This window comes from Apis florea, unplaced genomic scaffold, assembly GCF_048593485.1.
Source record: "Apis florea isolate Af1SG1 unplaced genomic scaffold, ASM4859348v1 contig_1630_pilon, whole genome shotgun sequence".
NCBI classification, from domain to species: domain Eukaryota; kingdom Metazoa; phylum Arthropoda; class Insecta; order Hymenoptera; family Apidae; genus Apis; species Apis florea.
In genome coordinates, this window is record NW_028256425.1 from 204,372 (window position 1) to 232,316 (window position 27,945).

Consider the following 27,945-nt stretch of genomic DNA (forward strand, 5'->3'; position numbering starts at 1 on the left):
ATCTGGCTTCTGCGGTGAGTACGTCTACACCGATGTAACTCGGTGGTTACTTCGGATTACGATGATTATGAATACTGGCGGTTCGATAGAAATTTCTCGAAACTTTTAAAAAAGATAAAAATTATTAAAAAAATTTCTGTATACGAATCCCTTCGTCAAAAGAAAACTGAAATCGTAATCCAAGAGGAAATTCAGACCGAAAGAAAAACGCAACTGACCCAAGATTTATTCGTCTCCCTAGCATGAAAAACTTTCTATTCATTTATTATTCGTACAACAACTATAGATACCGAAACAATGCAAACCGGCCACTTCCTGCTCCGTTAACCATGAAAGCAATTTAACGAGCCACTGTACGTGATTCAGTGGACGTATGCCAGTCGGTTATCAAAGAAATTTTCGTCTCAAAACGATGCTAATGAATCGATGTGAATACAACTTGCAGGAAGAAAATGTGAGCAAATGTAAAAAATTAATGCATCGATTTTTTATTTTTCATATTTCATCAGAATGTTATATTCTACTTTACTTAGAATTAAATACAATTTAAGAGGAAGAACAATGAAAATTGAATATTTTTCAAACTTGAGGAAAGACGATTCATTTCTATTTTAATTTTAATCTTAATGATTGTGTAAATTAATTCAATTTGTGCTTTTAAATTTATATTTCTTTTTTATTTAATAAAAGTATTTCTAAATTATAACTTATAATTGAATTTTGAAAAAACAAGGAGTTAGCAATGATTAATTTAGTATTAATATTATGATAAATAAAAAAAATTTTCTAATTTTCTTTAAAGTGTTTTTTCTTTGTCGTTTTAAAGCAAAAATAAAGATCGTAAAACGTGGAAGCTAAAAATGGAATATATAATAATCGAAACATAAGAGGAGAAAATTATATTTTCTCAAGTTAAAAATTTTCATAATCTGTTGGATCATAAAATAAATTGTTTCGCGAGAAAAGGATCAATAACCTTTTTCTCTAAAATTAAAACGACAGGAAATACTTTCTAATTCAAACGATTAGAAAAAATTATAACGGTATTTTAGATAGAAAAGTATTGCGCTAAGATAATTCGTGGCAATTATGTAGCTATTGGAACAAGGAGGCGTAACAAAAGACAATAGAGATACAAAGGAATCCGACTGCAATTCGTGTTATGCGCATCAAGAAATGGATTCTGTCTCTATGAAACATTTATTTCATGGTCTTTCAATTATTTAAATATATATATTTGGAAACTTTTCCCCAAATCATGTATCATGAATTATTAAGTAAATCTTCCTCTTCACTATCCTTTATAAATTATCTTCAAATATTTATTTTTGTTCGAACAATAAAAATAGAAATTGTTATTAAACCGCATCTAAAACAGTTTGATAACAATAATAAACATTTATCTTAAAATATTGCTTCTATTGTTTTTTTTTAAATAGAATTCATAAATTAATTTATAATAATGATGATATAATTCAAATAGTTATCGTTATTTAAACAGAAATTGAATATTATCAATAAATATTTATTATAAAATATTATTTCATCTGAAAATAATATCCATTTAATTATTTTTATATAAAACAAAAATATTGCATTTAAAATGTCATTAGATTAATAAATATTTATTTTAAAATATTACCTCAACTATTCCTTAATTAATTGAAGACTTTAAATTAGTCTAAAGAATGCATAAAGAGGATAAAGAAAAATAATGCCAATCTTTATTGTTATTAACGTTATTATTATTTTTGTTATTGTCAATATTATTGCTTGTTACTTGTTCCTATCATTATCATTAATCTGGCATCCGGCGCGGATATCAATATAGTGCACGTAAGTCAGGGTCAGAGATCAACAGAAGACCCACGACTCGAGGAGGATCGAGGTCTATAAAACGACGAATACAAAAATCATCCGCAAGCCTTTTAGAATTTATAAAAGCGGGGCAAATGAAACCTTACAATGATAAAGAGACAAAAGCTTCATAATTATTATCTCTTGTAATGAATCTTTATTTTATTTTCTATTTCAGTACGTGAACTTATTTTCGAAAAAACCACAGCAACGATTGAATTGAAAAAATATTCAGATAATATCGAGGAAACGTATTGATGAAGATGAAAATACTTGGAATTCAATTAAATTAAGGAATTGAAAATTATAATTGAAAAAAATCACATGATTTATAAATGACATCTGTATACACATAATAATATCAATGTCTAGGTCTAAAAGTTTGCAAGTTTATCCTTTACGATCAAGTAAGTTTCCATAACGAACAAAGCACAATTTGTAAAATGGATTTTGTACGATTCATCTTTTTCAGGTTTTCATTTGCTCCCCTTAATTATTCGACGCATAAAATATCGTCGAGGACGGCCATTTAGAGAATCGTACGATAACGATACGGTCGATTAATTAAATAATTTATTAGTTAACAACGAGTAAATCGACTCAGTATGGATGGAGAGCCGCCAAACCAAGTCTGGGGGGCTCTGCATAGCTGTGTCGATATCGACCCGGGGTGGGCACGATTTCCAAGGGTGGTCTCGCGCTGTCACGGTCTAAACCTGGATATCTCTCGTGTTCAGAAAGTTCTTGGTACGTGGTTGCCCTGGCGCGTACTTTCTCGCGTATTTCCTTCATGTGTGCGCGGTCACGGAAATCTCGAACCTGTGGGGGAAAAAAAAGCATATTAATAACTTAATAGAAGATAAAATCTTCAATTGAAGAAACGTATCACTGATTTAACAAGAAATAAAAAATAAAATGGAAATAAAAAAATTAATATCAATATCATATTGGTAAGAGCACATTGGTAACGTCATATGAATTTAACATAAATATGTAAAAATAAAAAGTTGAAGAAATGAATAGATAATTGTAAAGAATTTAAAGATAGTATTAGAAAAGGAATATACTTGTAATTAAATTATATAAAATAGACGATCGAAAGATTAAAACGAAGTATCATGAAATATAAAATTTATAATATTGAAATTTGATATATGAATTCTATAAGAATCAATATAATAAAATAAGGGTGAAGCGAGTATTATATATGTGAAATAGAAATGCGTTGAAAGTAATTAGAATAGCTCTACATATTTCTATTAACAATATCCGCGAATTGAATAATTTTAAGTAACTGTTATTTAAGTTACATATTATTTGCGAATGGTTAGTTACATTTATATTTGCTTATATCCTAAAATAGACGAACACAAGGAACAGATTCACGAGCAAATAATATACCAGCAAAAGTGAAAATCCACTTTTCGTCATCGAGAGAAGCTATTAATAGTTTCTTACAAAATCAATCTTTTAGAAAGTGCAAACCCAAAGATGTCAATTAACTAATACTTGGAATCTTCGTAAAATTGAAGATCCTACAGTAGATTTGCAAATTTAAAATTTAAATAACAAAGTTAATATACAAATAATAATAGGAAGTTAAATCTTCCAAACTTAATTCGAAGAAAAATTTCTTCAACTTTCGCAGAATTGAAAATCTTGGAGCAAGAAATAATCAAAATTATGATATATCGATAAATCGATTAAAATTAAAAATTAGATTAGATCAAACATCTATCAAGGTCTAATCTTTTAAAAAACTCTTTGAGAGTTAAACGTAATTTCTCGACGACGCTATACAGGATTTCAAGGCAGAAATCTCAAGGAACAGAATGTGACGATCATCAGAGAGAGAAATCGTGGAATCAATGGTCATTACTTCTCTCGGATCAGCGATGTTTCTTTGCTCTCGGAAGTCTCTTCCAACCGTTGGATTTTCGTAGAAGCTTCTCGGCCGAGGCCTCGAGATCTCTTGCTCCGCTGCTCGCTCCATCGCATAATGATGGGTTCGTGGCCGTGGTCGAGCTCTGTAAGAAACATCATTCTCCCGTTCCGATACCTCCGAATGATTCCGTCTGATCAAATGTTCGTGGCCAGTTGTCGAACTGTTGCTCGCCGGATGTTGACGACTCGGTTGTTCCTCGTGGCTCTGTCTTGCTGACTCAACCCTGTTGGTATAAAAAAATTCACACATGAATTAGTATCAACATTGATCAAAGTCGAGGAATCCTAGAAGATCGAGATGCAGTAGGGATCGTATATAGGAGATAGAAAAATGGAAAGAAATATATCTAAATTACTGATTTTTTCATATACATAAATGCTGAAATTAAAAATGGTGATAAGTAATTTTTTGGAAATTTTTTAATTAAGAAAACATTTTTTTTAATGAGAAAATTTCCTAAATGGATTTTTAAATTTTTCTAGAGTTAATATATTTCATATTTCGTTGATTGAGCGTCCAATAAAAATTAATAGATATGAAATTAAAGAAAAGATTTTCTGCAAATTTCCAGACACGTTTGGAGAAGGTTGGAAAGGTACGTGTGCCAATTCCGAATTTGTTCCACTTGCCACGTACCAGTCCTGACAGTTGCTTTTCGCAAAATAAATCGACAGGAACGTTTGTCAACTTGTTTGAATATTCTAATCCATCTAATCTTTAAGAATAGAATCTTAAACAGGTTCAGAGTAACGAGATAATTTTTCATAGAAATCAAGTCGAGCAAAACTATTGAGATGTATATCCTCGACCTCGTGTTTTGAATGAGAGATGCTGTCAATGGACCGAAGCGTGTATCTACGAAATAATCATCGACTTTTCAACTATTTCGTGCTTCGAGACCGTTCTCCAGCTGGTTGGACAGCTTTTACCCGAGATTGACACCGGTGATTGCTGGCCCAAAACGAATGTCAGCCAGGGAAAAAGCAAAGGCAACCGCGTGGCCTTTTAAAACTAGTCTTTCTGGTCGGCTCGAGAGAAAATGAGAAGCGGCAGGGAACGGTCCTCTCTTACAATGGGATCGGTGCACAGATTCTCTGGATTAGAAAACGAATACCCAGAACTTGTTAAGATCGACGCTTACCATAATGACGGTTGTGGTACTGAAAGCTGTTTTCGATCGACTTTGCACATACCTTGACTTTTTACTTTTTATTCGATGATGTATCGGGTTCTTTTCAATTTCAAGGCTTTCTAACCGGATTGTTTTCAAGGAGAGAGACATCGACATGCCATTTTGTGACGCTTGCATCGCTTCACAGACTCGAGCAATTTTGAAAAACGCACTTTTGAAACGACATTTTTTTATTGCATTACGAAATAATATCGTAAATTTTCTTCAGAATTATTTTGCAAAATTTAAAATAAAACCCAGATCTGCTTCGCGATAATCCAAGAATTGAAACAAATAGGAACAAATTTCCTACCACTTCCTCCATTTATATATTCTTAAACAAATTAAATATCTCAAAATAAATAGATTGAACGGACAAATTAAAATAAATAAAAAAATCTACACATATCCTTAGCCAAGATTTAAATTTGTTAAGTAGGTTTATACGCGGTAAAATTACAGTTTTGTATACAATTTTATAGTATAATAAATTTAATGGGAATGCGAAAAGAAAACGAATACGTGGCAGAAACATTTAAAACCGTACCTGTGAACAGGATGACTTTCCACATCTCTCTGTCGTGAAAGAACAGGCCTTGCGATGGCCTCTCTCTCCATGGCTCGGAACATCTCCTTGGCATCTTGGAATCTCTCTCTGGGACTGGACACCTCGCAAGGATTGATTCTAGGCTGATACTGAGGGCTAGGCGACCGTTGCCTGAATTCCGGTGCCCTGCGACTTCTATTGCAACTCGGTGAAACACCTCTGTTCACCTGGCTGGCCAATCTTTCGGGACTTCTGGCTAATCTTGGCAACGTTAGACTTGTTCCAGTCGTTTCTGTTTCCGGTAAATAATCGTTCTCTTCTGCTGGCGCTCCCCAATCGTCGTCTGAAACAAACCACGAATCGTTTCAGAGAGTTATTCGAACGATGAATCGAACGAAAGAGATATTTATCGATAATTATTCATCAATAATTGAACGTATGGTCTGATATAAATTTTTTTATTATTTATTAAGTTTGAATAGGAATGGAATGATCAAAAAACTGTTATATATAATTTTCTTGTTTTTCTATTTAGCGTTATTTGTTGATTTCATCTACTTTTTTAATTATATCTGATTTTAATTTCTTCGACCAACTAATTCATAAAAATCGGATAAAGATTAAAATTAATTGTTAAAATCAAAATCTTTTATCCTAAATTATCCTAAATTATTTCGATTATCCTGCAACAAACAACAAAAGCCCAAAATTATTATAAGTACAGAAAATCCAAAAGCAAGAGAGATAAATATATTTTTCTCTCGCATACGAACGTTGTAGAAGAGAGTCAAGATGCGTCTTTCTCTTGCGCAAAAGATCAGGAAAGGAGAAGACCAATATGTCTTGTTGTCAGTTGTTTGGCGGAAGATCGGAAAGGTTGGAAGAGAAGATGGAAAAGGCAGGAGGAAGGCGGAAGAGGCCGAAAGAGGAGTCAGGCTAACAGCTGCCTCGGGCTGTGGGCCGAGAATGCGGAACTTTATTCCCATTTTGTTGACCTTCCACGAGGTCAATTTCCATGCGAATTCATCAAGTATATTCCGAGTATGACGTATATCTCGTCAATCGTCATCGTTATCATCGTTGTGAGCTGGATGATGGTTAATGGCAAGGGACACGAGGAGAATGGAAGGCTCCTCATGGAAATCAGCCTTTCGAGAGTTGTCGCTTTGCGTAATCCCGTGGAATGCTGCAATGGGTAAAAGTTAAAAGGCAAAGTGCCCGAGGTTCCTCTGAATATCATCGACGACGATCCTTGGCTTCTGAGAAGAGATCGTTCCACTGTTCTCGTGTATCGTTTTGATCGATTTTTCTCGATCGTTCTGCCATTCGTAATGGATTGAAAATTGTGATTGTTACTCGATGATGGAAGGCAATTGAATTGGATTACGAATCGTAATCATTGGATCATAAAATTCTATTGAAATCGAGCATCAACTGTCAATCGACATAGTATATTTCTAGCAAGAAGAAGAATTAGGAAATAGATAGAAATAAATAGCTGACATTTATATAGTTATGTTTCTATTTGTGTTAGCGTTTCATTCGTTCATTTACAAATTATGATCGATTAATATTTCTCTAAAATTAATTCAATCTCAAAATTTTAGATAAATTTCTAAATTCTTCTCAACGACAAATAATATCTAAAATCATTCATTTTAAAAGTTTAAAATCTTTCGAGTTAAGATCACTGATACTTTTGTCTCTTTTTAATTAGAATTAAAATAAGTCAATACGATACATAATTTAAAAAAAAAAAAAACTTTAAGATACGATTATTGCCACTAAACTCTGCAAATACATTCCTACGATAAAAAAAAAACATCATTCACATCATACGCGACATTTAAAAAAAAAGGAGAAAGAAGAAATAGCTATTCAATGAAAGAATCTATAAAACGTTATTGCTTTTCGTTCGACTCGATGATCCCACAGCCAAAGCTTGTGCCAAGTATCTTCAGAACGAAGTAACATATCAAAAGTAAAGCGGCTACCGAATGTGGCGATAAATTAATCGTCTTAATCAGCGGCCGGAATCTTGCGAGCACGGGATAGTTTCACGCGATGCATCAACGCGCGAGAGGCGATACAGAGAGCCACGGATCGTGAGCAAAGTGTGCCAGATCGCGAACAAGCCAGAAGCGCCGCTTATATGGAGATACGAACGTGGAAATCGTGATCGAGCCATGTCCTCGAGACACCTGTTGCGAAACGGGTTCCTATATGGCCAGTAAAACACCAATGATAGAGGAAAAGATAGATATTATGGCCCATTGTTGGTAAATCAACACCCTATTTTCATATTTGTTTTTTTTTTTATTTTTTTATTTTTGCTTCATTCAGAATAGTAGTGCATCTTTAATCTTATTTTTTTAATATTCACTTTTATTAGTAAAATTCGGTAATGGATTTTGGTTATGTTGCTGGTTTGTCAATTTCTATGTTATTTCCTCTATGGTACAAAATTATGTGACAATAATGTGACAAAAATAACATTTGTATTTCTGAATTGAGAAATTTTTGTATCATATTTATTTGAAACTGTATCGGATGATCGAATGATTCGCGTGTTTCATTATTAAAAGAAATTTAAGACGATTTAATATTGGATCGTAATTTCTAGATAGATCGAGAAACTCTACTATAAATTCTCCTCATTTACATGAAATTTTATCGAAGTATGTAATTCTTGCAATTCATCTTTTTTTAGATTTTAGAATAAACTAGAGTTCGAGGAAAATTTGTTCGAGTATAATTTATATTCGTGTACATTTAAAGTATTAAAATACACGATGTACGATGTATGTAGATATTTATTAGGATAATTGTATAATAGACACTATAGGTAAAAAGATTAAATCGAGCCCGAAAATCCAAGAAAGATTAATAGCGAGTCCCCATAAAAAATAACATCGATGATAACTCGCTTTAGTCGGTCAGTGGCACATTTAGTTAGGAAACATCGCATAACCACGTGAAAAATCGTGTAATTATTTCGTGTCGTGTTGTAAATCAATCAAATGATTCTCGTTCCATTCACGATTTAATTGTCTTGAACAAAGAAACAGTTATTCGACGCTTGGACATATTCTCAATCATAACATTTAAATTTATTTTACTCAACTTGTAGATAACTAATGCAAATTGGACAGGAAGAACGAATATCTTAAACTATAGATAACTAATGTAAAACTGGACAGGAAGAACGAACTATCGTATTTTGAAATTAGAATTTTTATCAGATTTAGTCAGATTTGTGAATATTTCACAATAATTCGATATTCAAATAAATTCATCGAATCGATGTATTTATCTTATTTAAATCAAGGAACATAGTAATGTTATACCGACATCAAATCTTTATCGAGTTTGGAAAAATATCAATTAGGAATTTATTCAATGTAACTTTATTAAAAAATCTAATTATAAATCCAAAACAATTTAATTCGTTAGATTAAAAATTTGTTTCGAGTCTTAAATAATCGGTAAAAACTCGCTTCCTTTTAAATAATAAACATTAAAAACTTCTTTGCTTAATAATTTATCATAAATCATAAGTTTTTTTTTTTTTTACATTCATTTGAAACGTTTAATCTTTTTTAGTTATAATAATATTATAATATTATATTATTATATATCGAATAACACTAATCGATAAACAAAAAGTAAATATATTATTTATGTAAAATAATATTTTGTTATTATGATTCCCCTATTTTCTCATAATTATATCCATATATATATATATATTTTAAAACTAAAATATATCATTAGATCAAGTATCATCATCCGTAATTCCACATTCTCGTACCTCGTATCTCTTTCTTATATAACTTTTTCCTATAATATATGGCAGTGTATTATCATAAATACATTATTGATGATGTATCATTCATAATTCTCCAATTTTCATTTCATTTTTTATAAAACTCACTTAAAAAATAAAATGATTCATCTAATGAAATATATCATTAAACCATGCATCATCGTCCACAATTCCATATTCAATTAATTAACCTCATCCCTAATACACGTATTACATATCAGCAATTCATCATATCATTTTTACATAATTACAATTATATAAAAAAAATTTTCTCAGATTTTATATATACAATAATTATCGTCCATGTCCTTAAATCCTTTCCCAATACGTACTCTGCTTGGCAATACATCACGCAGATACGCAACAGATAGTCCTAATCGGATGACAGACATCGAATTAGCGGAACAGGTACACGCCACCTGAAACCGTGTAGCGATTCGAGTAGCAGCGCAGCGTCTCGACATCGGGTCCTGGTGTCGAAGCGGCTTGATTTTTGCGACAGAGAGCCCTGGTAAGATGTATGCGTGTACCTGTAGGCCGCTACCTGCCGCTGACACGACGTCCTAACGGTATTCCTTCCACCGTAACAGGTGCCCAATACCAACGTCCCCTCTGTGCACGTACTTATAATACGAAGTCAGGTCGACGTATAATATACAGTATATCTCCTCTTTCTTTTTTCTTTCTTTCTTTTTTCCCTTCTTTTCTTTATCTTCGTCCGCGAAATTTATTCGATTATTCGTTATATGGGTCAGTCGTCCGTTCAAAAACACGTTCCACCACGTGAGACAGGAGAACGCGTTGTATGGCGAACGAGAACGAGCCAATTTTGACATTTCTTCGATCCTTGGATATTTCTTATAAATTTTAACCACGATTAACAACTTGTCGTTTTAAAATTTAATTTGATAGATCAGAAGAAATATTATTTAATCTCGAAAGCAACGATTTGAAACAATTAAAAGTAAGATGAAAGAGAATAAAAGGAGGGGTGTAAAAATATGTCGGAAATTAAGAATAAAATTATCGACATTCTTTAGACTTCGTTTTCGTGAAAATCAAATACCTTGCATGATTAGAAAGTAGAATGTTAAGACCTACTCTCGAGGCAATAAAATCAAGAGGACGGTCTTTGGTAACAAATAGAATATTGATTAAATGGAGAAACGTTTCCGGAAATTGAAATAGATATATCGACACCGCTTTAACTATCATTACCATTATATAAAACAACGCGTAAAAGTATAACAGATTGGCGATTCGAATGACAAATTCTACCGCGATTAATGATTAAATATCAATCTTTGATTTTCGATCGCCGATTAAAAATTAAAAATACGGAAGAGTTGCAGAAGCACGTAGATACGTATTTTCGTATCGCGGATCGGTCAAAATCGGGCAAATGGAGAAAATGGAGAAGAAAGAGCACAAGTTCGAGTCAAAAGGAGGCGTGGAGAAGCAAGTTTCCAAAAACGTAACTTTCTCCGATATTGATGTATGGTTCAACAATTTGTCGGCACGAAATTCCAAAGAAGAATCGTCGCCGACCGATTCGAAGTGAAAGCAGATGAGAGAATCGGGTGAGATGTTAGAGGCGCGTTTGCATTCAGCTCGAGGAGCAACGACGCGGACAGAGAAAAATCGAAGAGGAGCAGGACGGGTGGACGACGAAGAGGAGGGAACGTGTACGAAGAAACGATTTTTCGTAGCACGACGAGAAACTGGGTTACCGGGTCGCCTTCCGCCCGGTTTTCTACGAGCACCGATAAGATTCGAGGCGGAACACACGCGGCCACCTGTTCCACAGGTAGAAAGCGTCCAAATTTTTGTCATCGCCACCAATCTTCCGGATCTCCTTTTTTTTTTACTTCGAATTTGCCGGCTTTTTCGTCGCGATCGAAATTTTGGAGAAAGTCCTTCGCATTTTCTTTTTTTTTTTTTTTTTTTTTTTAGAACTTTAACCGTCCTAATTAAATCGTCATTTATTATTTTTTTTTTAACAGAGAAGAAAATATAAATACGAATAGAATATTAATTTGAATTTATTATATATATTTTACAATTATGTTTTAAGAGTTAAATATAATATTCACATAAAATTATTTCCAAAATTATTCGTTTAATTTTAATTTGTTCCAAAACATATAGATGAGAGAATTTATACTTTCTTCTACTTATATCTCGAAATATAGATAACAGAATAATAACGAAATCATATCATAAGAATAAATCGATAATTAAGCGTACAATAAACAGTGGGTGTAGAAATTCAAGATTATATAACTTTCCGTATAACTTTCAAAAAATTCTTAAATGACGGTAAAAGCAGAATGACCAAGCACATTTAACCTGTCATACTTATAGGTATGTAAGACCAGGAATACAAGACTCGTTCTTATCTGATAAATTTCTGTAAATCTGTGAGCAGAAGCATCGTCAAAATAATTACAAGAACACGCAAGTACATATCGAGCGGAAAGTTTTCACAGTTGTATCGTATGGATCTGGAATCTTGGTGATTCGAATAAAAAGTCTCGACTCGTGGTGGCAAGGAGAGGAGAATAATCGCGCGCTATTGTCGTCTAATTGCCAAGTGGAAAGCGGCTCGAGCGTTTTCCTAGGAAATTAGGCGATCCGGTTGAACGCGCCATTACGCCCGCTAAACGATCGCGCGTCGCTCGATGCTGCACGAAAGTGAAAGTCCTCCACTTCTTGTTTTCCCGATCCCTCTCGCCAACCCAACCAAAATCGATCAATCGTGTTGCGCTTCCTTATGAAATTAAATCTCCCATTTCTCGAAAGTGTTTACACGAGTTCAACATTCAGTGTTTCAAGGATCGTGCTCGATCGTGGTACGTGTAGATCCTTGTAGAATGAAAGGAAACTACGAGGTAGTCCGTGCTTGTAATAACACGGGGGTGCTTCAGAAACGACTGTTCCATTTAAACGAAAGTTTGCACCGTGTATCTACTTAATCGTAAGATGAAATTTCAATTATAAAATGCGTGTAAAGTTTGTACGTAAGATACGTACGAATATTCGAACGGAAACGTGTCGTGAAAATTAAAACACTAGTTAAAATTATTAGATAATTAGATTAGAAACGTAATATCTTTATATTGAAAATCTACGAAAAGTAGAGAAACACTTTATTGTTCGTATATAACTGATACATCGGGATAATTGATAATTATTAAAACGTTGTAAGCGATCGAATTATCGCGAAATCTAGAAAAATGATCGAAACGATCGAAAAGAATCTTTTGGAAAATTTATTAGATATAAAAATCTGTATATTCTTTCTTAATTTTTCAACAGTTTAACATTCCTCGCGCATCTGTCAATAATATTTCCATTAATCTTTTTTAAAAAAACTATTCAAATTTACACGCGATATCTACGTGATTATGTTTATTATGCAGATACAGATATATGCACGTCTTATCGATCCACGTGTATATACGTATTATATAATTTCGCGTAAAAACCACAAGTGTCGAGGCAAACGATTTTCATTCAAACAACGATCCGAAACGTGTTTACTTTTCTGAATGAAGAACATTTCAAAAGCGGTGGCGCGAATATCGTAGCAGCAACGAAATCCTTGCATCACGGGTTGCAAAATATTTTGAAACTCGCGCGGAATAACAGCGCCTCGTCTTATATGGATCACGATTCCACTAGCGAATCGTAATTGAACGTTATGAAACGAACGAGTCCCTCTAATTGCCTCTTCGGACAATTTGCTCCGGCTGAGAAGCAACCGAGAGTAAATTTAATTTCAATTACTCGAGAATCGAGATTTTTAAATAAATACGTATCGTTCGCACCGCGGTCACGGTGAACACTCGCGCTTTTCATTCGCGATAAATTTCACAGCTTGCTCAGCATGACTATCGAGAACGTAACGCCTCCATGCTGTCGTAATTTCTTCCCTCTCGCGCTATTTGCCAACGTTTTCGTTATGGAAATTTCAAAATTTCACGTGACATCTCGCTCACGATAAATTCGCGATACCGATTCGAATATATAAAATAAAATTTGAAGAGTCTCGTGGGTAGTAACGTGACTCGTGATCGTGAATTTGTTTGGAATTGTGAACGAATTATGACACGAAATTTTGACCGACTTGACGAGTCACGATGACGAGGATTTTCTTACAGTTATGCTAACTTGGATGAAACAGACTGAACCTTCGAATCTTTTCCTTTTTTTCTGGCGTTAATACATTGTTGATTGCTTTGCAATTAAGTCGAATTTCTGCCTTCTTATGGCTCGATGTTTGAAAAAATGAAGAAGCATAAGAAGAGAAAGCAAAGAACCGTCTGATTAATTCGTAACTAATTTATTATCGAATCATAGATAACATCGTAATTCGATAACAATTTCAATTAGTGTTCAATTTATATTATCCACTTTAATTAATTATACCTATTTAACGATATAATATTTAATTAATTATTATTTAACCTTCTACGATAAACGCGTAGATACGAGTTAAAATGAAAGCGCGAACTCTAAAATTAGTTAGACAGAGTTTCGACGATGGATTTTCACGAGATAAAATATAATAAAGCGTGGTTAATTATCCGCAATAATTATTGATCGTTTAAAAATACGAGATAAGAAAGCACTTACCCGAGGAGGAATCTCTGGAAGGTCTGGAGGGTCTGGGGCCCAAAGGATGATGGGTCTGATAGGGCGGAGGAGTAGCGGCGCTATCCGATCCTATCCCGCTGCTCGCAGCGCTTCTCGTGCCTCCCCTGTCGATCGTAGTGCTACCGCCCACGATCGTTTGATTCAAGCAACGTCTGAACTCGATCCCGGCCAGATTGCCTCTGTGTCTGTGCACGGTATCGTAATCTCGCGGAGGTAGCAAAATTGGACCCACGTCGTTGTCACCCGAGTTCCCTCTGCCTGAAAACAAGCAAGTCGAGACTGTTGCTTGAATTTTTCCATCCAATTTCTTATTTTCTAATTTGTAATTCTTCTGCCTTTATTATTAATCGCGTCCCATTAAAATATACTTCGGTTGTACTTCAATGTATACGCGATTTATATATTTATGCGAGCAAACTTTGAAATGTAGAAAAAAAAAAATTATAATTTTGTATTTACAGTTGCAGTGAAAAATGCAAACACGGTTGAACTTTGAAATGTAAATAAAATTATAATTTATGTGTTACACGGTGCAGATTTTTCGCATTTGCAATTGCACTTAAACACCGATTGAAAATACAGATAAAATTTACAATTAAAATGTTAGTTGTAGGATTGCAATTTTACGTACACATGCAATTAGCACAAGTCGGTATAACTTGAAATTGAATCCTTTTAAAATACACGCGCGGTGCAAAATTTTTAAAGTTATTGTAATTTGAAACGCAACTGCGTTTTTTTTTTATAACGAAATATAATTTCAATTTCGAGTAGATAGGATGTTTCTACGACGTTTCTAGGACGCAATTCGAAGAGAAGAAGAAGGAAATAACTCGGAAAGGGAATACTCACCCAGCTTGGCACGCAATTCCGCAGCCAAGGACTCGTATATCGTGGTGGTCTGCACGGAATCGTGTCTGAGTTCACCGCTACCTTCCGACGATTCCGATTCCCTGGTGCTTCGACCGTCGCTCCCTAAATTGCTACGAGCTCTGCCCTCCACCGAGTTCACCCTTGCCAAGTTGTCCGTGTGCGACGCCAGTGCTTTCAACTGGCCGCCCAACAATTCGGCCGTTTCCACCGAGTCGCATCTAAAGTGAAGAGAATGGAATCCGTAAGGAAGGCAGCCTTCGTGCCATTCGGATCATTCGCTTGAAAATTGTTATCACTCGATGTTAATTCGAATATAAAGAAATTAAGAAAATTTGGGAGAATTTTACAAGATCGAGCAACTATTGACTGATTTATACGATCTTGGTTGTTCTAATGTTTTAAATATTTCATTACATTATCTCTATAGAGTAGAAAAAGAAGTCAAGGCTAAGCTTCGTAATCCCTAGTTTCCGTTCTTTTAAATTCTAATCACCCGGCATTGGGATAACGTTCACCGTAATCGATGACCTTTACTTATTATTTTCCATGAACTCGGCAAGAAATCGCGGCCAGCACGACGAATGAACCATTTACCTGGTTTCGATCGAAACCGCCGATTCACTAATTCAATGCCAACGTTGTATAATCCACGATTCCATTACGTATGGTAAATCGTTCCACCATGCGAGAGGAGATAAAAGAATGGAAGAGAAGAAAAAAAGAAAAAGAGGAAAGAGAGGAAGCAATAGTGGAGAAACACGAGACTCTTCTCACGAGATGAAGGAAATACGGGAATTTTCAATGCCAAGGCTGTTCTCTTGCCGATAGGATTAACACGGTGCGAACACCGTCTCAAGAATTTATTATTAGCGACCCGTTAGAATCGCGCAGCTCGTTAATTAGCGAGACAAACGATGCCTGAGATCTGAATGAAATGGCTGCATACCTCGATTCGTCTTATCCGCTTTGGCGGATAAAAAAAAAGAGGAAAGAAAGGAAGGATTCGAAGAGGGATTTCTCCGTTCTTCGAACTCGCTGACAACGGTTAACGAGGAGATAGAGAAGGAAATTAACGCGTTTCGATCTCGGATCTCTCACGACGATCCATGCAATTGGTAACGCGCCTCGTTTTCCGGATAATTATCCGTTAATTGGTACTAATGCGATCAGATTGCGCCAACTGGTTGCTTCGCGCGATATACTCTTTAATTAGATACTCTTTAATTTATGATAATTTATGATAACACGAATCAAGAAATCCGATATTTCGAGGAAAGAAATGTCGTCCAAAAATTCTAGACGGTCGAGGTTAATTGAATCGTCGTTTTGTTCTTTTCACTTCATACCTCGATTGGTCATCTTTCGTTCAATTCGAATTTCAATTCGAGAATTAAATTATCTTACAATATTGCCGTAGCTAAGGCAATAAACTAGATTCTAATCGTTCGATTCGCTGTTTCAATTATCATACGAATAAGAGAATGGCCGATGAAGAAATTGCAAGAAATTACTCAAATAAAGAATACGAATACGAATGCATCCGACCTACGATTATGCTACCACCTTTTCCAATTAAAATTCAACCGATATAAAATGATAATACGATGGAATATAACGAAACGTTGAAGGCGAGGAAAAATGATTAAATGTATAATGATCTTGAACGATTAAAATCTCGAACGTAATCCCGCGCTGTTCGGTCAAAGCGATATACAATTCTAAAGATATTCTAGAATCTAAAGTGCTTTATATATAGAACGATGCAAATCACTTGGTATTATTTCGAATCTCTCGTCTCTGTATAAAGTTTATGACGAGACTTATTCCAGCCTCGTCCATCCTATCATCTGATCGAAAAAAAAAAAAAAAAAAAAAGTCTCACCGTGTAGAAGAACGCTTAAAGTTTCAAATCTTCGGTATACCACGTTCGAGCTTTATATTTCTCTTGAAACGTCCAACCGAGCAGCCTCGCGGTATAATCCTTACATCCGACAAGGGTAGAAGAGAATAGAAGATAGAAAAGAAGAGAGAGAGAAGAAAAAATATGATTCTCAAGTTTCTGGTAACCTGTACGCGTGCACGTGGACAGGATTGTTGGTGGCCGGATTTGGAAGCAGAAGAGTTGCGGCGACGACGTCCTCTCGTTGCACGGCCGCAAGTACAGCGTGTCCTGGCACTAAATGCTTCACAGCCGACCTGGTCGAGCCGCCTGGATGGACCGTCTGTATAATCTTCAGCCCCTTGTTGCTCACCTGGCAATCGTAAAATCGTGTACGATCAGCTGGTCGCCGATTTAACGAGCAGCCCCGTTTAACGGTGATTTGACGCGGGCCAAGCATCGACGATGAGTTACACGGGCACGGAAACGCGCGGCATTATTGCGTACTAAAATGCAAATCGACCGATGGATCGTATATAGTCGCGAGGATCGTGCTACTTCCACGCTTGTAACGCATCGGTGAGCCGGGTTTTAATCAACGTTAAACGTCGCCTCGATTTTATGCTTCAAAAGGAGACGCGGTCTTGAAAAACTGTGGGGGAATGCTAGGTTATTAATTTTTTTTATCTTTCCTCGGTTATGTGGAGACCTCCTTCGGAATTCACGTATTTCGTTCTTGATGTTTTTCTCGCAATTGTGCAATGGATCAGTCGTTTTAACAAATATTTGAAATTGCGATGAATAATCGATGAATTCATAGTATAATAACAATTTTTAGATAGATACAATTGCAATAAGTTTCTATTCAGTATTTTCAGCTTTTCGATCTACATATTCTTTCATTTTTCTTATTTCGTAGAGAATATTTTAATTGACGTTTGCATCGATTCATTTATATCATCAGCATTTCGAATATCCTGTTGATACATTCCAATTCAATGTCAGCGATAGTCATGAACGTATCGATAAGCAATAATGTTCGATAAGTGAAGTTGTCATCGGGAACAAAGAATACTTTCCCCGTAACAATAACAATAACGATACTCTGTCTTTTGCATATGAATGCGTAAAAAGGCAATTTTCTTTTGGAAAGCAAATAATAACAGCAGAACGATGAAAGTGAACACGAAAAAATGAGACTTTCTCTTTACGATCAAACTTTTAGGAATGTGCGTACAAGCATGTCGATGATTATTGTCTGCCAGGGCGTTAAAATTGCCTGCGTATCCTTTCATTAATGATCGCGAAGATCTATTAAAAATCAAAGAATAAACTAATGAATAACTAATTTTCGTCATAACCGATTGTTAACGCGATACAATATCGCGGAGAAATAATACCTGGAATTTTAATTCGATACTTTACACGAGGAATAAATTTCTAATTTTCCATTCTTCTCGAAATTGAACATTTTCCTGAATAATAATTGTGAAGAGATTATTCTTGATTAAAATAGATCAAGTAAAATTGAAATTTCGGAAAAATTATACTTATTAGAATGTTTTTATAAAAACATGAAAAGACTAAAAATAACTTCAAACCACTGTGACTATTAACGAATTATTAATAGTTTAATAATTAATTAAGTAACAATATAGCTTCTGATAAGCTAATGATTTATTATTATAAAAAAAAAAAACATCTTGCATCGAGTTTTAATTATCCAATTTGATTAAAAAAACAATTACAAAAAAATTGTGTATTTTTTTCTTATTTAATAGCATGCGAAAAGTTTTTTACTGAAATACTGAAAAATTCTAAAACTTTTTTTAATATTTCTTTGAATAGACATTATCTCTACTAGATCTTTAAGAAAAATAACGAAAATTGAACATTTCTAAAAAACAAAATACAGATTTCGAGTTTTAAGTTTTTAAAACGACCTCTTTTATATTTCTATCCATACACATCTTTGATACTGGAAGAAAATTACAAAATCCAATGCTGAAACGAACAATAATCAGTCCCTGTCCTCGCGTCTGCGGTTTTCAAGAAATCGGTCGGGAAGAAAATGACGTGGGTAATTTTCATCCAACTGGAAGACTGTTCATTAAAACTGTCGCGAACTGCCATCGCGAAAATTCGGCGAGTTAAAATATTCTCAAGGCAAGCGATCTCTCGCAACGGGTACCGACAATTACACTTGCACAATAATTAGCTGGGCCTTTTGCGGGATTTTGTAATAATTTTATATTTTTTTTTTCCCCTCCCCCTTTCCTCTTCTCTATATTCTCGTTTTTCTCTGTTTCTTTCTGTCAGACAAGCATGCCCGCCGTGAATTAACACAACGCCTAAATCTACGCAAAAGACCTTCCATTAAGATTGAACGAGGCGATACGAGAACACCTTTGTTTTCCACGCGATGAAGCTTCGACGAGTTTCTTCGCTCTTAAACGTGTGATAAATTACCGAATAATAGTCCTTGGACTACGATTCCAAGAGATAATTTTTTTTTTTTTTTTTTTTTTTTGCGATAGAAATTACCTGTGACTCACATCCTGATTCGAGAATTTTGTCGATTCAAAAGTATTATATTTTTGTGTTTGATAAAAATTATTTATCTTTATGCATATAAAGAGCAGCTATCTTTGTAAAAAAAAAAAAAAAAAAAAAGAGTCATTTTTAAAATTTTGTATCTAAATCTAAAATAGTTAATTATAGGTGTACGTTTTATTCCGATTATATTTCTTAGTTCGATAAAAAGTAACACTAATAACCTTTTTATAAATTTTTAACAACTGTGAATAAAAAAAAATAAAATTATTAAAAATAAAAATATATGGTTTCGTTTAGAAAACAAAAAACACGTGAAAATTTTGAAAATACGTACACATTTGTTTACTATAACATATTCGAATAAAGTATAAAAATTCTAATATTGAAATATTTTTTTAAACTATCTATAATTTGATAAGATAATCGATAATAATCCAAATATTAAAATATATCCTATTTATATCATTCTATTTTCTTTATATTTTTCAACAATATTCACAACAATTTAGGTGAAAAAAATAAAATTCAAAAATCATATACATACATAGGATTTCACGTACATGATCAGAGAAGAAATAATTCAATAATGCTCGCACGAAATAAAGAAATAATTTGAAAGGAGGGATAACGTGATGATTTTTAAATCGGACATGCAACCCTCTTTAGCAAATTTCAATTGGCATGCAACGGGAATGTCGAGTAACATGCCAGCTTAACGGTCGCGATACAATTTCGGTGTCATCCATTTATTTTCTCTTTCCCATATTGAACGCGGATTGTGTATCAGCTTCGTGCCCATTTCCGTAACATTCGGGTCAATGAATCTTTTATTGCTCTTATCTAATTAACCTCACTCCATGAGATCTCTTATTAATCTCAGTTTAATTGTATCTTTGACCCTGGGAAATTACATTAAGTTTGATTTATTTAAATGGAGTAATACAGAGTAATTCAGAGAGGGTTTCGTAGAAGAATGAGTCGAGAGGAAAGAATACAATTTTTTTCAACATTTATTTTTTCGAGAAAATCGAGTACGGATATTTGTCAAATTTGTCAAATTTGTGTATTCGCTTGTGTATTCAAGATGAGACACTATTCGTTATTGTCAATTAATCATCAGCAGAAATAGATCATGATTGAAGATTGATGGAATAAAATTTTTCTATTTAATAACTAAAGAAAATTAAATTTGAAGACAGGATACAAGAATATCATCTTAAACGTAGATATATTTTTCAATTTTGATTTTCTTCCAAAAATAAAATTTTGAGGAATAAAATTTTATTCCAGATTTTTCACTTATGTTAAGTACGTACGATAACGTCTTACCAATAATTCATTCATATCTAATCGCTTGAAAACGAAACGAAACGAAACGAAGAAACTTTATTTTCATCCTTCTCTTTTTCGATTTGTTTTTGCAAGTCTCTCTTTGCATTGTATAATTAAAATGAAATAATCGAAATAAAAGGAAGAATTATCGATCATCGAAAATTCGGTCAATAATATATAGGCAAAGAAGAATTGGTTCACATAGTTCCAGAAAATTTTCTGATGCAATAATTGCTCGTGGCATGTTTTCGTAATAACAGAATCTAACTTTCGAAGAAATCTTCACAAATAGAACTTTCTTAATTTTAAGAAACCGCATAAGATTGTTCATCATTTTCCTGCTATATAAATCTGCTCAAAAATCTTAGAATAGTTATCATAATTACTTCAAAATTAATAAAAGTTAAATAAATTAAAAAGTATAAGAATTTATTGCTATAAACGATAAATACATATATATATTCATTATATCAATGATACTTATGTATTCGTAAAATCGTGACAACGAAATAAAATAAAAACAAGATATAAAAATATAATAAAAAAAGTATATAAATATAAAAATACGTGGCATTATAGAGACCACGTTCTGAGACTAACTATATTTAAGAGGTTAAAAACAGAAATGACATAAGACTTTTAAACGTATATTAAAGTATATCTGAATATCAGGTAGTTTGAGAAAAATACAAAGGATTATAAAAATAATACTTTAGTATCAACTTGTATCATTTTTTATTCGTAGCATTTCTAACAACCACCAACTCGTTTTCGACTTAAATAAAAAAGAACTCTAAAATCCGATTTCTACAAGAGAAAGGAATTTAAAAACTCGGATTACGATGGCCACTAAACCTCAAAACTTGTTCCATCCCTAAATTCTGTCGCCGTGAATTCTCGATTGTATAACGTCACCGTAAAATTTAGTCACCATCATCACCGCATAGTCGTTTGCATATCAAAAATATAACGTTTTTTTGGTTTTTTTTTTTATGTCTGAGAAAAGCTACGAGAAGCTATCAATTCTCGACGTCCAACCTCCCTCCCTTCCCTTCTTCAACTCCGATTTTATTCATTTCGAGGCGAATTCGTAGAAAAACACAAATGTTTTCGAGGAAACTGATAACCGTCTCGAACAGGTCGAGGCCTGGCGATTTTGGTATGTAGGCTGAGGTCATAAATTGATGATTTTTATTCGACCTGCAAACTGCTTTCACTGCCACCCGATGAATGCTTGCTCGAGCGCATTGAACGCAACAAAATCAAAACCACAATGAAAAATTTAATAAAACTCCACTTTTTATTCATTTCCTATTTTTTTTTGTGTGTCATCTAATAAAAGTTTCAAAAAATTCAACTCCCAAATAAAAATTGGACGAAAAATTAATAAAATTTCGAAATGTAATCATTTTAATTACTCGAAAAAAATTTAACACTTAAAACTGCTTTTCTATAAAAAAAAAAAAAAAAAAAAAAAAATGAAACGAACGAAACGAAGAAACATGGTTATGCTCTTCCCAATTTTCGACCCCAACAATTAGTCTTTTTTTTTTTTTTTTTTTTTTTCAGCGATATTTTCGGTCACGAAACCGGATCTCCGAAATGGTAGCGCTCACCTGTAGCGTGACCTTGAAAGGCTCCTGCAGTCGTTCTCGTTCGAGCAGGTAAGCTATGGCACCGGGCATTGCGTCCACCCCCTTGGCCTCCCTCGCGCCCAAGTACCAAACGTAGTACGAGCTCTTCTTAACATCCTTGCTGCTCCTCAGACGTAGGGCCATCACTCACTGTTCGAAACAAAGAAGAGACGCATCGTCTATCAGCTTTTATTCTTTTCCACGATTCGAATCTTTGAGGATTAACAGACGGAAAGATCGCGATATCGTGACTGGAAAACGCGTATATAGGTTTGGATTTGAATCTTTTATAATTCTATAGTAAGATGTTGAATTTTGCAAATTTTGTAAAATAGGAAATTTAATATCGAATCCTTTGAAAATTGTTATCGAAGAAATGGAAAAATCTCTAAATTTTGATATTTGAAATTTTAGAAGATCGAATATTTGGAACGTTAAAAATTCTGAAAATTTGAAACTAAAACGAAGTATTCGATATTGTGTACGTGAAATGGAATATTGTAAAGCATTTTCCCAACATTTAATCGAACGTATTGTTCGAGTATGATTCTAATCAAGGCCAGTGCATTATCTCTCATTATACGTAGTAATTACTGAAATTTTCTCAAAGCCGAGTATTTTCTCATTGGACGTATCGTGTAACCTAACTATATCTAACTTTTCTCTTGCGAAAAAAACATCGATTTTCCACAGCAGGCAAGCTTGCAACCGTGATCGGCAAAGTACACACAAACTGCTTGTCTGTTCATCCGCTTCCTCGATTACTTTCACGCTTAAACCCGTTTTCTATGGTTAAACCGTCTCGCGAAGAATCGGTTCCCACCGATCTGCATCGCCGTATCTCGAGCGAAAATATCCCAGGAACCGGAACAGAAACGTGTTTTCACGATCAATGTCGACCTCGTATTACCAATTATCGACCGATTTTTCATCCATAACCCGTTCATACGTTCTACGCGATTAATTATTCAAACATCCTTCCAACGATTAAACTCTTCGTTCGAGAAGTCGAAGAATGTTAAAAATTTCATATTTCAGAATATTTCAAGGAAATTAATCATAGTCAAAGAAAAAGAAAGATTTTAAAAATCCATAATTAAACAAGTGTGAAAGTATAATTTATTATTTTTAAGAAATACGACACGATTTTTGTGTTCTCTACACAACATATTAAAATTGATTTTTATTTATAATTCTTTTCATACTTGACGGCTATTAAGTTACGAATGTTTATGTACACGTGTACAGGAAAAATACGAAAATGCAATAATACGAACGTAAAATACTGTAATATATCAAAAGTGAAATTAATATTTGATCCAATGAAACACATTTTAGATTCTATAATTAACCGTATTCGAATAAACGTAGAAATTATATATATTTCGTAAACATAAATTTATCAAAGGATAATTATTTATTAAAACAATGATATCTTTATAAATCATTAAAAGTAATTCTATCGTTATCTTTCATTTTTTCAAGATATGTTCAAATATTCAAGCTTCTACCGCGTTTGTTACCTCTTCTTCGTCGATATAATTTATAAAAATATCTAAAAACATTTATTTATTTATCCCAACATTTGGAGATGCGAAATTAAAGAAGGAATATCGAAGCGAAATTTTGAATCCATATAGTTAAAGACTGGAATACAAATGAAAAGATATTTGTTTCGCGAACAATCGGATTCTCGGTTTTGGAAATGTTCGAACTCGAACCGCTCAACATGCACGCGATCGAATCATGCGAAACTGTACACGATACTGTCCGCTCTTACGGTATAGGTTTGCTCTCTTTATTTATGCATTACACGCGTTTCGAAATCTTATACGCTCGCGTGTACCCGTAAATATGTAATAGGTTCGCTTTACCTTGGGACACAACACTATTTACGAGGAGAGTTATGTTTCTTTTAACGATAAATCGCATTCGATTTATCCGGCTATGCATTACCATCGAACGTATCAGTTCTGATTAATAGTTTCGACATCTACATTAATCGTTGTTAATATTAAATTATCAATACGAATCAATGAAAATTTTCTCATTCAAAGTTAAAAGCTAAAACAGGAAATCGGTTTGATTTCTTCCGCCAAAACTGCCAACTTTGTTGGAATTTTCTCAAAATGATGATTTAAGAAATATACACGCATAATAACAATTTCATAAAAATCGGTCAAAAATTCTCGACGATTCCAATAAAAGAACAAGGCTTTACAAAATTAAAGTTAAACTACGTAACAAAAAATTGATAGCCTTATTACATTTTGTGAAAAATGAAAAATTGGATCTGCTATTATAACAGAAATATATGATTTCGTTAAAGAAAAATTGACTTGGAAAAATATTATGCAATTATCAAAAACGATCCAAAATATTTGAGAATAATTTAAATGGGGCATAACCCACATATTTTTATTCAACTTTAATTTAATTATTAATAATCTGTAATAAATTTAATCGTTTCGCTAAAAGTTGTAACGTTAAAAGAAAGAAAGAAAGCAGCATGCGTGAAGCAACTATTAACAGGATAAATTTTGCGCGCATGACGTGGGAATCGAATCATTTATTACTTCATATCGGATAGTCGAAACGTCTCTATGAATGGAAATTACGATCGTTTAAACGTTGCCACGATTATTCGAACGTCGCGAGTCAAATTTAGTAAGAATCGCAACTTTCAAATCTACCGCTTTCATCACCGCGCCGGAAATAATTAAACGAATTTCCTCGACTTCCCTGTTAAATCGACCATTTCATCATTGATAATGTGCATGTTCCTACTTGAATTATTATCTTTATCCCAACATCAATATTTCCAAGAATATCTACGATTTTAATTAACTGCCAATTAATACCATGTATCCTCGAGCGATACATCGAGTTAACACGCAAATTACCGGAGTGACTAAATATTTCTTACGAAAAATACAAAAGTTACTTGGCGAGAATATATATCTTTCATCTTATATATATTCTCCTTCCAAGAAGAAAGAAAGAAGAGAAAAGAGGAAAGAAAATGAAAGAACTTGAGCTAAAACCAAGATGTTAATTTTTAGAGATACTGCGTAAAAAAGATGAGAGGAAACAAAATTTTAAAACTGACCAGCAGCAAATGTGTCCGGGATGCTCGCCGCGATTTTCACAGGAATTAAGCAACGCAGCACAGCGGAGAGGCAACGGATCTTCTGTAGACAGACGGCGGCGGCGGCGGAGGCGGCTGGTTTCAGTGAGCAGAAGAACAAGTTGTACGGTACGTACGGCCCACGTACGTGTTGCAGCATGCACAACCTTGTCTATATGTAGTTACGTATATACGTGTATACACAAATCCTGGCCGAGCACACTAGCTCGTCGAAGAAGAAGCGGAGAAAGAAGATGAAGAAGAAGAACAAGAAGAAGAACAAGAAGAAGAAGAAGAAGAAGAAGAAGAAGAAGAAGAAAGAAGCTCGCTTCGGTCGATCTGACAGCTGCGCGATTTCAGTCCAAAGCACTTTTCCACGCTCTCCACCGTTTCTTTATATGCACACGCTACGCGTTGTTCTCTGTTTACTCTGTGTATACGCTTGAAGAAACCTCGAGTGAATACGGTGGAACGAAAGAAAATGAAACGAAATGGAACGAAAACGTGGAGTCACGAGGAACGTTCGAGGATTTTTACGAAATTCGGAGGAAAAAGAGAGAGAGAGAGAAAGAGAGAGGGAGAGGGAGGGAGGGAGGGAGAGAGGGAAGGAGAGAGGGAGAAAGAGAGAGAAAGGAAGCAAAAAGAAAAATTTCCTTAGGGATCCTGTAAAGGCGTCGCTTTTGTTGGAGACAGAGTTCACTTGTCAACGACGCGGCGCGAGTGGATTCGCGCGTACCTAACCATCACGGGATACTGACTCCACGGTGGAGATCCTCCGCGAACAGCTCGAGTGAAACGCGGATGAAGGGAGAGACGAAGGAATGAGAAAGGTGGAGGAGCTAGCTTACGAACGGGTGGAAGAGAGAACGGGCGGATCTTGACTCGAGTCGAGATTACGTCTATCCTTCAGCGTTGGGCCCTCTCTCGCTTCGTTTCGATCCTCTGCGCGCTCTCTCCTCTCTTTCTTTCTCCTCTCTCTTTCGGACGAATCGCCACACCTTGATCGACTCGCGATCGCCGGTAACGCGTTCTCTGCCACCAGCCTCACAACTAACCGCACGGTTTTCCGTCCTGAATTTTAGTCCCGGGGCCTCTCGAGGGACGGAGACGGACATAGGTAGGGAAAGAGACGCGTAACAGGGCCGAGTGGTGGAAGAACCGGGCCCCTTCTCCTTTCTCCCTCCCTTTCTCCCTCCCTCTTTCGCTCTTTCTCTCTCTCCCCTCCCCTCGGTCCCAACTCCTTTACCCACTCTTTTTAGCGCTGCGTTCCCCCTACCAGGGGATGGCAGGTTAAGAGAGGCAGGCACAGGTAGAGAGAGAGAGAGAGGCCCCATTGATTAGCGATGGAAACGACATGCGGCTGGTGTCGATTGCTCGTCAACTTTTTCAATTCCCCTCCGTTAAATGTTAGCGTGTCAGGTTCAACGTTGCTCTCCGCTGGTCAGTCAGGTTATGTACGCATGAAATCGAGCCATTTGTTCCACGAACACGTGCGCGCATGTGTCATATTCACGCATGTTGCGAAATTAATGGTGAGCATTAGTCATTGAACTTAAAACTCGAGGTTATATTACGGGATAATCGTAGAGACGAAGCTTGTAAACGCGAAATATATATTTGCCCATAGGGGGGTAGGTAATTTAAGTAATTGATATTTGCTGATCGTTCTTTTTTTTTTTTTTTCTTACGAGACACGGACGAATATTCAAATTAACGCGCGTTTAACGTTTCAAAACCGACGGATAGACATCGAGTCAGTCCCATCACTACCGTTAATGCAAGCGACAGACCTATGGCGGGCGATTCCTCTTCTGGGCACAACTAGCGCCATCTCCGTCCCATTATTATCTCTCTTCTCGTCTCCTCTTCGCTCTCGGCTATCGGTTTCTCCTTGTCCCACTCGAAAACGACTCCCCAATACGATTTTCTGCCGACGAGGCCTCGAACGGGGGACCGTACCCTCTCCACCTACGCGCTTGTATTATAGATACTCGCTTAACCCGAGTGCCAGGTGTTTCTATAGGGTGTAGAGGAACAGATAGAAATATGAGATATCCTTTTTTTTATCCCAAAGAATTTCAGAGCAGTTATAAACGAAAAAAGAGAGAGAAAAAACAGACGAATAAATTTGGGAAATTCCGAAGGAACAGTGGTGTATAAATAAATATAAAATTGTCAAGAAAATAGTTTTTAATTTTTCTAAATTGAGAAAAAATTGGACAAAGAAATTGGGATGGTAATGTGTAATTTTTGAAACAGATGAAACTACGTTAATTGATACGTAGTTTAAATACAAGTTTGAAATACGACGACGCAATTACAATTTATTTTCTTCCTTTGCAGATGCAAATTTTATTCTGATAACGATAAATTCCATAATAATGATAATTTTATTGGATTCATTTTCCTTAGTTATTATAATTTCATTTTAATTCTTATCATCGTTGTTATAATCTTCGTTTTACTTAAGTTTTTAATCATTTCTAAACATCTCACTGTTACGTATCTCGTATTTCTATCTCTTTCTCTGAACGATCAA

The 27,945-nt window shown here is 34.8% G+C and overlaps 1 protein-coding gene across 1 annotated transcript; it reads right to left on the minus strand.

Moving 5' to 3' along the window:
- Window positions 1-1,723: 1,723 nt before the first annotated feature.
- LOC100867207 (uncharacterized) lies at window positions 1,724-26,458 on the minus strand. The gene is made up of 8 exons (XM_086907460.1): window positions 25,389-26,458; window positions 22,262-22,429; window positions 16,946-17,130; window positions 14,858-15,096; window positions 13,985-14,263; window positions 5,521-5,863; window positions 3,737-4,025; window positions 1,724-2,676 (listed from the first exon to the last, which is right to left on the minus strand). Exons 2-8 carry the CDS (start codon window positions 22,421-22,423, stop codon window positions 2,458-2,460), a joined length of 1,716 nt encoding a protein of 571 aa, XP_086763586.1. The 5' UTR covers window positions 22,424-22,429; window positions 25,389-26,458; the 3' UTR covers window positions 1,724-2,457.
- Between the last annotated feature and the right edge of the window lie 1,487 nt (window positions 26,459-27,945).